Source organism: Pangasianodon hypophthalmus, chromosome 20, assembly GCF_027358585.1.
Source record: "Pangasianodon hypophthalmus isolate fPanHyp1 chromosome 20, fPanHyp1.pri, whole genome shotgun sequence".
Classification (NCBI taxonomy): Eukaryota; Metazoa; Chordata; class Actinopteri; order Siluriformes; family Pangasiidae; genus Pangasianodon; species Pangasianodon hypophthalmus.
This window is the reverse complement of record NC_069729.1, coordinates 21872921-21888782: the sequence shown is the minus strand read 5'-3', so window position 1 is coordinate 21888782 and position 15862 is coordinate 21872921. Positions and strand designations below refer to the sequence as shown.

The window sequence follows — 15862 nt, the reverse complement described above, 5'->3', positions numbered from 1 at the left end:
TACACAGTAAACACTACAGAATGAACACTACAGAATGAACACTACAGAATGAACACTACACAGTAAATACTACACAGTAAACACTACAGAATAAACACTACACAGTAAACACTACAGAATGAACACTACACAGTAAACACTACACAGTAAACACTACAGAATAAACACTACAGAATAAACACTACACAGTAAACACTACACAGTAAACACTACAGAATAAACACTACAGAATAAACACTACACAGTAAATACTACACAGTAAACACTACAGAATAAACACAGAGGAATAAACAGAGCCAGAGAGACATGTTACATAAAGTAAATAATATAATAAAATAACACAGGAAGTAAATAAATTCAGTAAAGCTGATATTCATGTGTCATTTTATCAGGCACCTTTTACAAACATCACTGCAGTGTGTGTGTGTGTGTGTGTGTGTTATTCTGTCTAACTCTCACACGTCCTGCAGAACTGAAACTGTGCAGCAAAATTCTGCAGCTTTTGGTTCCTCAGAAGGTTCTAGAACTTTAGTGGAACCGTTCTGTGTGATGGTTCCACGCTGCACTAAACCTGCACACTGTCTGTTGTCATGTTTAGTGTTCTATTGTCTATTATTGTCCACGACACTGCGATGGACTGCACACTATTCACATCCGGGGTGAATTCTCGGGCCTAGGGTTAGTATTCCGAGGATAGACTCCGGATCCACTTCCGGAATAAAGTGTTTAGTGAAGATGAGCGAGAGAATGTTCACTACAGCACCACAGAAGGTTGATGATGATAGCTAGGTGTTCAGTGTTGACCCCTCTGGCTGTGTCCCAAATTACCAAAGTACACTACACTGTACTGCTTAGTGATTTGGGATGTGGCCAGGTTTTCACTGCTCTCTCTCTCTCTCTCTCTCACACACACACACACACACACACACACACACATCTCCCCCTCGTATTGTCTGGTCAGCATTTCCAGTTGCTCTTAGTTTAATGAATTGAGTGTAATAAATAGCTGTGATGTCACTCGCTTCGGCCTTCAGCTGATCCTCTGATAATGAATTCACACACTCAGGAAATTAAACCATTTCTGCAGAGAACGTCTGCACAAACACATTAAATTAAAGCCCATCACTCTCCACTGTGTGTTTCCTATCAAACACTCTTCATTTGCAAATGAATCATCTTTCTGACAAATCACTAAGGTGAATGAATCAGTCCCTGCGATCAGTTACAAACCGCACAACTGAACATGAAAACCAAAGAACATTTACACACACGCACACACACACGCACACACATACACATTACTGACATTACATTACTATATTTAATGTAAATTTACTGTTATGTTCCTCTGTCTGTGTTTATTTAAGCAGTGGATTGTGTAAGTTGTATCAGCATGAGTCAGCAGTGAGTCAGTGAGTCAGTGCTAAACATCGACATACAGAAATATTATAAAATAATAAAAAACTGAGCTGTTTTTTTACACTTCTGAAGCTGTTTGTTGTCTGCCTTAGACATATTTTACATATTTGAGCAAACGAATCAGTGAATGAATCTGAACAAATCATTTAACTGAATAGAATCAAATGAGTTAAGTCACTAAATCTCGCAGCCGCTGCGACCCACAGGCCATTTCACTGAGACACACCAAACTAGCTAGTTATTGTGTTCAACAAAGGGAGCAGCATCAGCATACAGGACACGCCCATTTTCACAATATCGCTATTTTCATTTAGATAAAAGCTAAAAGTGTGAGTCATCTGAGTCACACCAACGACCTTTCACCCTTCTCACAGTTGCAGGAGGTTTTGACCATATATGGAAAGCTGGAAATGCATAACAGGTGCAGGAGAGACAGTGCTAATGAGAAAAGGAAACTATGACCATATAAGGAAGGAGAAGTGCAAACAGGGACAGATGGAGATAAATCATATGCATATCATACAGAATATTACACAATGTACTCCATGATGGTCTGGAACGTAGCCACAGGAAGCATTCAGTTGTCATGGTAACCATTGTGCTTCATTGTGGCTAGCTAATAATGCTAATTGCTATATAGTGTGTGCTACAGGTAGTGTACTATTTTTAAACACTTCTATTTATTACAGCATTATGGCGGTTTGTGACGCAGCCCATAACTGTGGGTGTGTCTCAAATCAGACTCCACTTTACCAAACAGTAGGCTCCCTATGAAGGGCAGAAACTGAGTTTCACTTAATCTGTGAGACTTTTATTCTGTTTTTACTGCTGAATTCATTGACAAGAAACAACAGCTGAGATGATTACAGTGTGAGTCAGAGAGAGAGACAGAATGAGAGAGAGAGCGAGAGAGAGAGAATGAGAGAGAGAGAGAGAGAGAGACAGAATGAGATAGAGAGAGAGAGAATGAGAGAGAGAGAGAGAGAGAGAAAGACAGAATGAGAGAGAGAGAAAGACAGAATGAGAGAGAGCGAGAGAGAGAGAGAATGAGAGAGAGAGAGAGAGAGAGAGAAAGACAGAATGAGAGAGAGAGAAAGACAGAATGAGAGAGAGCGAGAGAGAGAGAGAATGAGAGAGAGAGAGAGAGAAAGACAGAATGAGAGAGAGAGAAAGACAGAATGAGAGAGAGCAAGAGAGAGAGAGAATGCAGGGTGAGGACAGAATGAGAGAGAGAGAAAGACAGAATGAGAGAGAGAGAGAGAGAGAGAGAGAGAGAAAGACAGAATGAGAGAGAGCGAGAGAGCGAGAGAGAGAGAAAATGCAGGGTGAGGACAGAATGAGGAGGTGAAGGACAGAAACAGCTGCAGCTGAATTATTCAAAAAACATTATTAAACTGTTTACATTAAACCAACCTCAGATTTAATGCTTTTAATAATGAAAAATAATTAAACACGTCCTGTGTGTGTGTGTGTGTGTGTGTGTGTGTGTGTGAGTGTGTGTGAGTGTGTGTTCTCAATCCCCTGAGCACCAGTTGAACCTCATCACATTAAATCATTAAAGGACACTTCACTAAAGTACTAAAATACACACACACACACGCACACACACACACACACGCACACACACACACAGAGGAAGTGTTTCGTTATTTTTCAGTTTTGAAAACAAGCACAAAATCATTAAATGTGCTGCTGTTAAACATGTGGAACCGTTCAGCTCACACACCCTGTTCATTTCTGTCAGTATTTATAGCAGTGTTTGCTACAGAGTGAGGTGCGCCCCCCGTGGGCGGTGTGAGAGCACTGCAGGGAGATGGAACAGGAGCACAAAGGGCCTGAGAAATAAAGTGCACTATAGTGGGGAAAAGCTGGAAATTGAAAAAAAAAAACAGAAAGGAACAAATTATGGAATGAAATTAAGAAATGAGAGTTACGCACACGAGAGTTACACACACGAGAGTTACACACACAAGATTTACGCTCACGAGAGTTACACACACGAGATTTACGCTCACGAGAGTTACACACGAGAGTTACACACGAGATTTACGCTCACGAGAGTTACACACACGAGATTTACGCTCACGAGAGTTACACACGAGAGTTACGCACACGAGAGTTACACACGAGAGTTACGCACACGAGAGTTACACACGAGAGTTACGCACACGAGAGTTACACACGAGAGTTACGCACACGAGAGTTACACACGAGAGTTAAGCACGAGAGTTACGCACACGAGAGTTACGCACACGAGAGTTACATACGAGAGTTACACACGAGAGTTACACACGAGAGTTACGCACACGAGAGTCACGCACACGAGAGTTACACACGAGAGTTACACACGGGAGTTACACACGAGAGTCATGCTCACGAGAGTTACACACGAGAGTTACGCACACGAGAGTTACACACGAGAGTTACACACGAGAGTTACACACACGAGAGTTACACCCGGGAGTTACACACGAGAGTTACACACGAGAGTTACACACACGAGAGTTACACCCGGGAGTTACACACGAGAGTTACGCACACGAGAGTTACACAGTTACGCACACGAGAGTTACACACGAGAGTTACACACGAGAGTTACGCACACGAGAGTTACGCTCACGAGAGTCACGCACACGAGAGTTACACACGAGAGTTACACACACGAGAGTTACACACGAGAGTTACGCACATGAGAGTTATGCACACGAGAGTCACGCACACGAGAGTTACACAGTTACGCACACGAGAGTTACACACGAGAGTTACGCACACGAGAGTCACGCACACAAGAGTTACACAGTTACGCACACGAGAGTTACACACGAGAGTTACACACGAGAGTTACGCACACGAGAGTTACACACGAGAGTTACGTACACGAGAATCACGCACACAAGAGTTACACACGAGAGTACACACACACACGCACGCACACACGAGAGTTACACACGAGAGTCATGCACACGAGAGTTACGCACACGAGAGTTACACACGAGAGTTACGCACACGAGAGTTACACACGAGAGTTACGCACACGAGAGTTACACACGAGAGTTACGCACACGAGAGTTACACACGAGAGTCATGCTCACAAGAGTTACGCACACGAGAGTTACGCACGAGAGTTACACACGAGAGTCACGCTCACGAGAGACAACTGAGAAAAAACGAGAGCTTTTAAATGTCGGCCTGCGTTACTTTTTCCAACAAAAGGGAGCAGAACAGAATTTCTTTTTTCTGATTAGCAAAGAGGGGCTTGACTGAAACAGATTGGGAACGAATGCACACACACACACACACACACACACACAGACAGACACACACACACACAGTGTATGTGGCGAATTTTAATGATCCTCTGTAGCTTTGTGTGTCTGTGTGTGTGTCTGTGTGTGTCTCTGTGTGTGTGTGTGTGTGTGTGTGTGTGTGTGTGTGTGTGTGTGTCTCTGTGTGTGTGTGTGTGTGTGTGTGTGTGTCCTGCTCCATAGTGGACTCCTGAATTTTTTTTTAATTTTATTTATTATATTTGAATATTTTTTTTACAAAACTAATGCAATTTTGAAATTTGTGTCATTTATTTATTTGTTTATTTATTTAATCATAATTAATTATTAATAAATAATAATTAGTCTATAGTATTAAATATTTATTAGCATTACTTTGAATATATAAAGTAAACATTTATAAAACATTTTTTTAAATATACAAGTTAATGATGTGTGGATTATTTTTGTCCTGATTATTTACATTAACATATTTAGCGCATGATTTAACAAACAAACAAACAGCACAATTTAGTCCTGATTTATGAAGATTTCTAAAGGACTGTGGGGTTACAGAGTCGCTCTGCTTTTCTCTACAGTCCTCTCGCTTTGTCTTATTCTCATGTAAATGTGTGTGTGTGTGTGTGTGTGTGTGTGTGAGTGTAATGGAATTCCACTCAGTCTCTTTCCAAACACACACACACACACACACACACTTTTTTTTTACACAGCTCCTAAAAATTAAACTGAAAGTACTGAGTGTTTATTTCCTGCAGAACGAGTGAAATTTATAAAAACTCGACTCAAACTAATAACATATTAAACTAGTAAACACCCCAATATTAAAGAAGAACAGTGTGTGTGTGAGTGTGTGTGTGAGTGTGTGTGTGTGTATGTGTGTGTGTGTGAGTGTGTGTGTGTGTGTGTGTGTGTGTGTGTGTGTGTTAAGGATAAAGTGTGTAAGGTGAGGCGTGACTCACACTGGGCTCAGCGCCGCTGTCATGTCGAGTTCTCACTGTTCTCTGTGTGTTTTGTTCTCTTTCACAGACGTGGTGTAGCCTGCAGCGAGAGGTGACGGGAACCTGTCTCACTCTCTTATAACCCGTCTCACTCTCTTATAACCCGTCTCACTCTCTTATAACCCGTCTCACTCTCTTATAACCCCTCTCCCTCTCTTATAACCCGTCTCACTCTCTTATAACCCGTCTCCCTCTCTTATAACCCGTCTCACTCTCTTATAACCCCTCTCACTCTCTTATAACCCGTCTCCCTCTCTTATAACCCGTCTCACTCTCTTATAACCCGTCTCACTCTCTTATAACCCGTCTCCCTCTCTTATAACCCGTCTCACTCTCTTATACCCTGTCTCACTCTCTTATAACCCATCACCCTCTCTTATAACCCGTCTCACTCTCTTATAACCCGTCTCACTCTCTTATAACCCGTCTCCCTCTCTTATAACCCGTCTCACTCTCTTATAACCCGTCTCACTCTCTTATAACCCGTCTCACTCTCTTATAACCTGTCTCACTCTCTTATAACCCCTCTCACTCTCTTATAACCCGTCTCACTCTCTTATAACCCGTCACCCTCTCTTATAACCCATCTCACTCTCTTATAACCCCTCTCACTCTCTTATAACCCGTCTCCCTCTCTTATAACCCGTCACCCTCTCTTATAACCCGTCTCACTCTCTTATAACCCGTCTCACTCTCTTATAACCCGTCACCCTCTCTTATAACCCGTCTCACTCTCTTATAACCCGTCTCCCTCTCTTATACCCCCTCTCACTCTCTTATACCCTGTCTCCCTCTCTTATAACCCTGTCTCACTCTCTTATAACCCGTCTCACTCTCTTATACCCCCTCTCACTCTCTTATAACCCGTCTCACTCTCTTATAACCCGTCTCACTCTCTTATAACCCGTCTCCCTCTCTTATAACCCCTCTCACTCTCTTATACCCTGTCTCCCTCTCTTATAACCCTGTCTCACTCTCTTATAACCCGTCTCACTCTCTTATACCCCCTCTCACTCTCTTATAACCCTGTCTCACTCTCTTATAACCCCTCTCACTCTCTTATACCCTGTCTCACTCTCTTATAACCCGTCTCACTCTCTTATACCCCCTCTCACTCTCTTATAACCCCTCTCACTCTCTTATAACCCGTCTCACTCTCTTATAACCTGTCTCACTCTCTTATAACCTGTCTCACTCTCTTATACCCCCTCTCACTCTCTTATACCCCGTCTCCCTCTCTTATAACCCCTCTCACTCTCTTATAACCCGTCTCCCTCTCTTATAACCCGTCTCACTCTCTTATTACCCGTCTCACTCTCTTATAACCCGTCTCACTCTCTTATAACCCGTCTCACTCTCTTATAACCCGTCTCCCTCTCTTATAACCCGTCTCACTCTCTTATAACCCGTCTCACTCTCTTATAACCCGTCTCACTCTCTTATACCCTGTCTCCCTCTCTTATAACCCCTCTCACTCTCTTATAACCCGTCTCACTCTCTTATAACCCGTCTCACTCTCTTATAACCCGTCTCACTCTCTTATACCCGTCTCACTCTCTTATAACCCCTCTCACTCTCTTATAACCCTGTCTCACTCTCTTATAACCTGTCTCACTCTCTTATAACCTGTCTCACTCTCTTATAACCTGTCTCACTCTCTTATAACCCGTCTCACTCTCTTACAATCTGTCTCTCTGTTAAACGTGTTGAATTTCAGCTGCAGGCGTTTCAGTGGCGTCTCTTTTTATCAGCGTGAAACTTTAGTAACAAAGTGAAGTAACGTGTGAATTTCTGAGGTGTCACAGTGCTGTAGTGTCCCTATGTAGTGTCCCTATGTAGTGTCCTTATGTAGTGTCCCTCTGTAGTGTCTCTGTGTAGTGTCCCTGTGTAGTGTCCTTATGTAGTGTCCCTGTGTAGTGTCCTTATGTAGTGTCCCTATGTAGTGTCCCTGTGTAGTGTCCTTATGTAGTGTCCCTGTGTAGTGTCCTTATGTAGTGTCCCTCTGTAGTGTCTCTGTGTAGTGTCCTTATGTAGTGTCCTTATGTAGTGTCCCTGTGTAGTGTCCTTATGTAGTGTCCCTCTGTAGTGTCCCTGTGTAGTGTCTCTGTGTAGTGTCCTTATGTAGTGTCCCTGTGTAGTGTCCTTATGTAGTGTCCCTGTGTAGTGTCCTTATGTAGTGTCCCTATGTAGTGTCTCTGTGTAGTGTCCTTATGTAGTGTCCCTGTGTAGTGTCCTTATGTAGTGTCTCTGTGTAGTGTCCTTATGTAGTGTCCCTGTGTAGTGTCCTTATGTAGTGTCCCTGTGTAGTGTCCTTATGTAGTGTCCCTATGTAGTGTCCCTGTGTAGTGTCCTTATGTAGTGTCCCTGTGTAGTGTCCTTATGTAGTGTCCCTCTGTAGTGTCTCTGTGTAGTGTCCTTATGTAGTGTCCCTATGTAGTGTCCCTGTGTAGTGTCCTTATGTAGTGTCCCTGTGTAGTGTCCTTATGTAGTGTCCCTCTGTAGTGTCTCTGTGTAGTGTCCTTATGTAGTGTCCCTGTGTAGTGTCCTTATGTAGTGTCCCTCTGTAGTGTCCCTGTGTAGTGTCCTTATGTAGTGTCCCTCTGTAGTGTCTCTGTGTAGTGTCCTTATGTAGTGTCTCTGTGTAGTGTCCTTTTGTAGTGTCTCTGTGTAGTGTCCTTATGTAGTGTCCTTATGTAGTGTCCCTCTGTAGTGTCCCTGTGTAGTGTCCTTATGTAGTGTCCCTCTGTAGTGTCTCTGTGTAGTGTCCTTATGTAGTGTCCCTATGTAGTGTCCCTGTGTAGTGTCCTTATGTAGTGTCCCTGTGTAGTGTCCTTATGTAGTGTCCTTATGTAGTGTCCCTCTGTAGTGTCTCTGTGTAGTGTCCCTGTGTAGTGTCCTTATGTAGTGTCCCTGTGTAGTGTCCTTATGTAGTGTCCCTGTGTAGTGTCCCTATGTAGTGTCCCTATGTAGTGTCCCTGTGTAGTGTCCCTATGTAGTGTCCTTATGTAGTGTCCCTCTGTAGTGTCTCTGTGTAGTGTCCCTGTGTAGTGTCCTTATGTAGTGTCCCTGTGTAGTGTCCTTATGTAGTGTCCCTATGTAGTGTCCCTGTGTAGTGTCCTTATGTAGTGTCCCTGTGTAGTGTCCTTATGTAGTGTCCCTCTGTAGTGTCTCTGTGTAGTGTCCTTATGTAGTGTCCTTATGTAGTGTCCCTGTGTAGTGTCCTTATGTAGTGTCCCTCTGTAGTGTCCCTGTGTAGTGTCCTTATGTAGTGTCCCTATGTAGTGTCCCTGTGTAGTGTCCTTATGTAGTGTCCCTGTGTAGTGTCCTTATGTAGTGTCCCTCTGTAGTGTCTCTGTGTAGTGTCCTTATGTAGTGTCCCTGTGTAGTGTCCTTATGTAGTGTCCCTCTGTAGTGTCCCTGTGTAGTGTCCTTATGTAGTGTCCCTCTGTAGTGTCTCTGTGTAGTGTCCTTATGTAGTGTCTCTGTGTAGTGTCCTTTTGTAGTGTCTCTGTGTAGTGTCCTTATGTAGTGTCCTTATGTAGTGTCCCTCTGTAGTGTCCCTGTGTAGTGTCCTTATGTAGTGTCCCTCTGTAGTGTCTCTGTGTAGTGTCCTTATGTAGTGTCCCTATGTAGTGTCCCTGTGTAGTGTCCTTATGTAGTGTCCCTGTGTAGTGTCCTTATGTAGTGTCCCTCTGTAGTGTCTCTGTGTAGTGTCCTTATGTAGTGTCCCTGTGTAGTGTCCTTATGTAGTGTCCCTCTGTAGTGTCCCTGTGTAGTGTCCTTATGTAGTGTCCCTCTGTAGTGTCCCTGTGTAGTGTCCTTATGTAGTGTCCCTCTGTAGTGTCTCTGTGTAGTGTCCTTATGTAGTGTCCTTATGTAGTGTCCCTGTGTAGTGTCCTTATGTAGTGTCCCTCTGTAGTGTCCCTGTGTAGTGTCCTTATGTAGTGTCCCTATGTAGTGTCCCTGTGTAGTGTCCTTATGTAGTGTCCCTGTGTAGTGTCCTTATGTAGTGTCCCTCTGTAGTGTCTCTGTGTAGTGTCCTTATGTAGTGTCCCTGTGTAGTGTCCTTATGTAGTGTCCCTCTGTAGTGTCCCTGTGTAGTGTCCTTATGTAGTGTCCCTCTGTAGTGTCTCTGTGTAGTGTCCTTATGTAGTGTCTCTGTGTAGTGTCCTTTTGTAGTGTCCCTGTGTAGTTTCCTTATGTAGTGTCCCTGTGTAGTGTCCTTATGTAGTGTCCCTCTGTAGTGTCTCTGTGTAGTGTCCTTATGTAGTGTCCCTGTGTAGTGTCCCTCTGTAGTGTCCTTATGTAGTGTCCCTGTGTAGTGTCCTTATGTAGTGTCCCTGTGTAGTGTCCCTGTGTAGTGTCCTTATGTAGTGTCCCTGTGTAGTGTCTCTGTGTAGTGTCCCTGTGTAGTGTCTCTGTGTAGTGTCCTTATGTAGTGTCCCTGTGTAGTGTCCCTCTGTAGTGTCCCTATGTAGTGTCCCTGTGTAGTGTCCTTATGTAGTGTCCCTCTGTAGTGTCCCTATGTAGTGTCCCTGTGTAGTGTCCTTATGTAGTGTCCCTGTGTAGTGTCCTTATGTAGTGTATAACAGGGTGTTATAGTAAAGTAGACTGGAGCAGAAGCTCATGTGTGGTTTCGAGGAACAGGGTACCACAGGGTTCTCTCAGGTCCCTTACTGTTCTACTTCTATCCACTCCAGAACAGTGACATCACTTCCCCTGATACTCTGAGCTCACAGCTCTGTTTTTCACACACACACACACACACACACACACACACATCCAGCAGCTCTCTCAGGTTACCAAGTTAAACTCAGGATATTGAAAGCTGCACGACTGCTAATGTTCTCTCACTGACGTCCTCCAGAACCAAAAATAAAGCAAAGGTGGTGAACAAGGTTCTAAAGCAATGCCATGAGGCGCCATCTCGGTTCCGCAAAGAACCTTTCACCTCCTGATTCTAACCCTAACCCTAACCATTCACCAGCCATAACTGAATCAGTTCTAACAGGGTTCTAACAGCGTTCTAACAGGGTTCTAACAGCGTTCTAACAGCGTTCTAACAGGGTTCTAACAGCGTTCTAACAGGGTTCTAACAGGGTTCTAACAGCGTTCTAACAGCGTTCTAACAGGGTTTTAACAGCGTTCTAACAGGGTTCTAACAGCGTTCTAACAGGGTTCTAACAGGGTTCTAACAGCGTTCTAACAGGGTTCTAACAGGGTTCTAACAGGGTTCTAACAGCGTTCTAACAGCGTTCTAACAGGGTTTTAACAGCGTTCTAACAGGGTTCTAACAGCGTTCTAACAGGGTTCTAACAGCGTTCTAACAGGGTTCTAACAGGGTTCTAACAGCGTTCTAACAGGGTTCTAACAGCGTTCTAACAGGGTTCTAACAGCATTCTAACAGGAACTAGACCCTTCCTGCCACAGTTGCCACAGTTGCCACCCTCCTTAGCTACATTACTAGGTAGTGCACACTACAGAAAGGAGTAATGAGCAGTGAGTAGTGTGTAATGAGCGTGTCAGTGGAACATGTTTAAAAATAAACTGCTGTTTCTGTCCTGAAGTGTGCATGAGATAAATGTCACTTTTAGCATTACTGACGCTAACACACACACACACACACACACACGTCATCTCACACACACACACACACGTCATCTCACACACACACAGGGTTGCATTCCCATCGGCACATTAATCACATTCCTAAAAAGTCTCTACAGTAAAGTGTGAGATCACTGATGATGACTAGCGCTTACTATCTCACACACACACACACACACATCATCTCACACACACTCACACACACACATGCACTGTATGGTAATAATGTAATGTAAATGATGAGTGTGTTATTATTCACCTGTGACTAATGTGAGTGACTAGCAGTTAGCTAAGTGGCTAGCTAAGTTCACTGATGTTAGTGAGGTCATGGGGGCGTTTCCTGATTTGCATATTCATATACAGTCATGTGAAAAAATGAAGACACCCATGAAAGCCTGTGTTTTTTTTTAACATAGTTAAACATTTGATCTTCATTTTAACAATATTGAAAGATTCAATTAATATAAGTAAACAAATAAAACCAAAGAAAAGTCTTTTTAAATGATCTGTAAAATGTAATTTTAAAAAATCCAATTTCTTGTGAGGAAAAAGGACACGCCCACATTTATTTGTACTTAAAATGGCTAAAATTAGCTACAGGTGTTCAGCTGTTCCACTGTCCGGAAAATCATTTACAAGTGGAGAACATTTAAAACACCTGCCATCATGGCCAGGTCAGCCGTCCAATCAAATTCACCCCAAGAGCAGACCGCAAGATGCTTAAAGAAATCTCCAAGAACCCTAAAACATCATCACGGGACCTACAGCAAGCTCCTGCTACTGCTGATGTCAAAGTGCATGAATCTACAGTCAGAAAGAGACTGCACAACTTTAATTATCATGGGAGGTGTGCGAGGAGGAAACCTTTGCTGTCTAAGCAAAACATGAGGGCAAGACTGAAGTTTGCTAAAGAACATAGACAAAGAACAAGACCTCTGGAATAATGAGCTTTGGACAGATGAGTCTAAAACTGAATTATTTGGACACCATAACAGAGGGCATGTTTGGTGTAAACCAAATACAGCATTTCAGCAAAAGAACCTCATACCAGCTGTGAAACATGGAGGTGGAAGTGTTATGGTTTGGGGAAGCTTTGCTGCAGCAGGATCTGGTCAGATCACCATCAGAGAATCCACTATGGATTCTACATTGTATCAGAAGGTGCTTGAGGAAGATGTGAGAGCATCTGTCCAAAAACTGAAGCTGAAGCAGAACTGGACCTTGCAACATGACGATGACCCAAAACATAGCAGTAAATCCACCAAGGACTGGCTGAGAAGTAAAAAATGGAGAGTTCTGGAGACACTTCTGCACTGAGGAGAGGAGTGGGGAAACGTTCTCCCAGTCGATGTCAGAAACTGATCGATGGCTACAAGAAACGTCTCACTGAGGTTATTTCAGCCAAAAACGCTAGCTATTAGGGCATGGGGTGTCCTAACTTTTTCCTCAGTCGAAATACTCATTTTTGTTGATTTCTTCTGTTTAATAAGTGAAAACAAAGTGATTTTTTTTGTATTTTACATGCAGTTACATCACTTTCATCTACAGGTACAAATTAAAACAAGATCAGATATTGACATGTTGACATTTCTTAATAAAGAACTGAATATTTAATGGGGCGTCCTAATTTTTTCACATGACTGTATATTCATCGATCGTGTTATTTTTAATGAGGTAAAGGTGCAGACATTATTGACAGCATTTTTTATTAATTTTGTAGAAATTAAAAAAACATTAAACGAGCGCAGAGCTGCATCACTGTACAGGAACCATGTGACTGATTTCAGCCAATAGAACAGAGTGTATGATATCAGGGGACACCACTATCCACACCAGCTCATTTTACACAGTCAGAGTAAATCACATCACACACACACGCGCGCACGCACACACACGCACACACACACATGCACGCACACACACACACACGCACACACACACACACGCACGCACACACACACACGGTGCATAACCATAATGAAATGTAGCCATCCTGCGCTCTCCAATCAATAAAGTCGATACAGAAGAGAAATGCTGAGCACTGAAAAATGAGCTCACTGTGTGTGTGTGTGTGTGTGTGTGTGTGTGTGTGTGTGTGTGTGTGCAGTATATTATAGTATCTACCCTCAGCTTAAATAAAATTTAGCTGTAATGCAGTGGATCAGCTGAAACGTGTGTGTTCAGGTTTCTACAGAGTTAAATATCAGTGCAGTGCTGTGACGATATATTGTTTCATACATTGCAATATCAATATATCACAATACTTTATCTTACCAATATATCATCACATACCAATATATCATCACATACCAATATATCATCGCAGATCTAACTCAGAGACACGACTGTTTCTGTTATTAGAAATTTTGGCTGTCCAACAGCAATGATGCCATTATTTCAGCTTTAATTATCGGGATGTATTAATATACCGTTACATAATCACTGCACTGATGTCCCGTGATAAATTTTCACTTTAACTCAGACAGAATGAATGGATTTAATTTTGGATTTAATTAAAATACATTTTACACTCAAAGTAAGCAATATTAACACAGGGTTAGATTTAATTATTACAGTCTATCAGTGAATATCAAAAAGCAAAATGTTGTGATATATTGTTATACTGATATATCGTCACAGCCGTAACTGTGAGACAGAATGAGTGAACTTGTGTTTTAAAATCTTTCAAAGCTAATTATGGATGAAATCTTGTGCTGATATACAATTAAATTAATATAAAGATTATAAAGAATAGATATAAGGTTAAGATTAAATAGGAGATATAAACCTTTTACACTAAGATAGCAATATATCATGATATCAAAATATTGTGATATAACTTTACAGTGATACATCGTCACAGCCCTATCAGCAGGACAGAAAGAGTTCAAATTAAGTAACGACAGAAATCTCTCAGTTTTTATTATCATCATATACTAATAGATAGATAGATAGATAGATAGATCATAGTACCAATATATTGTGATGAATCTTTGTACTGATATATCATCACAGCCCTGAGTGTGTGTTTATCTGTGTAAGGAGTCACAGTGACTAGACTTGTGTTATAATAAGAAGTGTGAGTGTGTGTGTGAGTGTGTGTGTGTGTGTGTGTGAGTGCGTGTGCTTGTGAGTGTGTGTGTGAGTGAGTGTGTGTGTGTGTGCATGTGTGTGTGTGTGTGTGTGTGTGTGTGTACTCACCAGCTCTGGTGATGGGGGGTGGTCTGTGTGTGGAGGGCGAGTGAGAAGCCGAAGAAGCTGCCGTGTTCTCCCTCTTTGCTCAGCGTGTCAGTGGTCTCCAGGTTAAAGCCACACACACATGAGCACAACAGCATGAACACACACACCGGGAGTGTAAGCTGGAGTGCCATCACTAACACACACACGCACACACACAAACCAGGACACACACACACACACACTAAAGCAGCGTCCTAAAATCCTCAGCGAGATCCTGGTTCCTCGGTCCCGTCCCGCAGTGTGTCTGCGCCTCCACTCGCTGCTGTCAGTCTGAGCTGAGTGTGAGAGCGGGACAGGGTGTGTGTGTGTGTGTGTGTGTGTGTGTGTGAGCTCCACCCCCTGGGCTGTGATGGACACACACAGAGGACAAGAGCCTTGAATAGCCTGCACACTCCTCCCCCTCCCCTTCTGTCTCTCTCTCTCTCTCTGTCTGTCCCTCAGCTGAAGCTCCAGTTGACACTCTGCCAGGCGAATACCAGGCGAGGACATTGGGACACTTGGACACCAATGAATAGAGAATTAAAAAACAGCAAGACAGCAGGAAGATTTACTCGTTTATATTTCAAAGTGAGTGAAAGAAAAGAAATGACAGGCATGTGAGAAAAAAACAAAAAAGAGCAGCAAAGAAAGAATGAGGGAGAAAAACAGAAAAGCAAAAACATTAATCAACAACAACAACAATAATAATAATAATAATAATAATAATAATAATACATGCAAGTGGCACTCCGCACTTATCGCCTCCAGTGGCCAGTTCACGCCGAGTTACACAGAACGATTTGTGACTGTAGCTCAGTGCTAATTATGTGAAAGCTAACTGGCTTGATGGTGGCCATGTTTTTGATATAATCCAGTGATCATTAGAAATCAAGTTACAAATTAGCACAATGATGCCACACACCAGATTTCAGTTAAATTGGACTTACGCTTCCTGAGAAACAGCTATTTGAACTTAACTCCGCCCCTACAAATGACCACACCCCTCCGCCCCACTAGGATTGATTGGCACGTGGCAGCCATATTGTTTACAAATCTTATTGTGTATTTGTTAATTATTGAGATTCAGACTCTGCTGCGTAATTTCACACCAGCTAATAAAGATCAAAAAAATCTGAAGACTACTTTGAAAAAGTAGGTTTCAAATATTATGCTTAAACATCTAGGTGGGCGGAGCTAAATCCAAATTGCAGTTGGGTTTGGAATGAGCCACAGTAGTAGTGGGAGAGAGAGAAAACTCAACACATTTCCTGTCTGACTGACGGTTTTTCTGTACAATTTATTTAGAAGAGAATAAGAAATAGAAAATCTTGAGCC

At 42.6% G+C, this 15862-nt stretch overlaps 1 protein-coding gene across 4 annotated transcripts in view; it reads right to left on the bottom strand.

The window, feature by feature from the left end:
* itga7 (integrin, alpha 7) overlaps positions 1–14861 on the bottom strand; it is a 54857-nt gene extending 39996 nt beyond the window's left edge. For 2 of the 4 annotated variants that reach the window (XM_053227103.1, XM_053227104.1), the window contains exon 1: positions 14510–14860. In XM_053227103.1, the coding sequence (XP_053083078.1) occupies positions 14510–14679 (170 nt within the window). In that variant the 5' untranslated portion in view covers positions 14680–14860. Of the gene's footprint in view, positions 1–14509 lie in introns of all 4 variants that reach the window. The other 2 variants (XM_053227102.1, XM_053227105.1) reach the window with 2 other exon arrangements.
* Positions 14862–15862: the final 1001 nt, after the last annotated feature.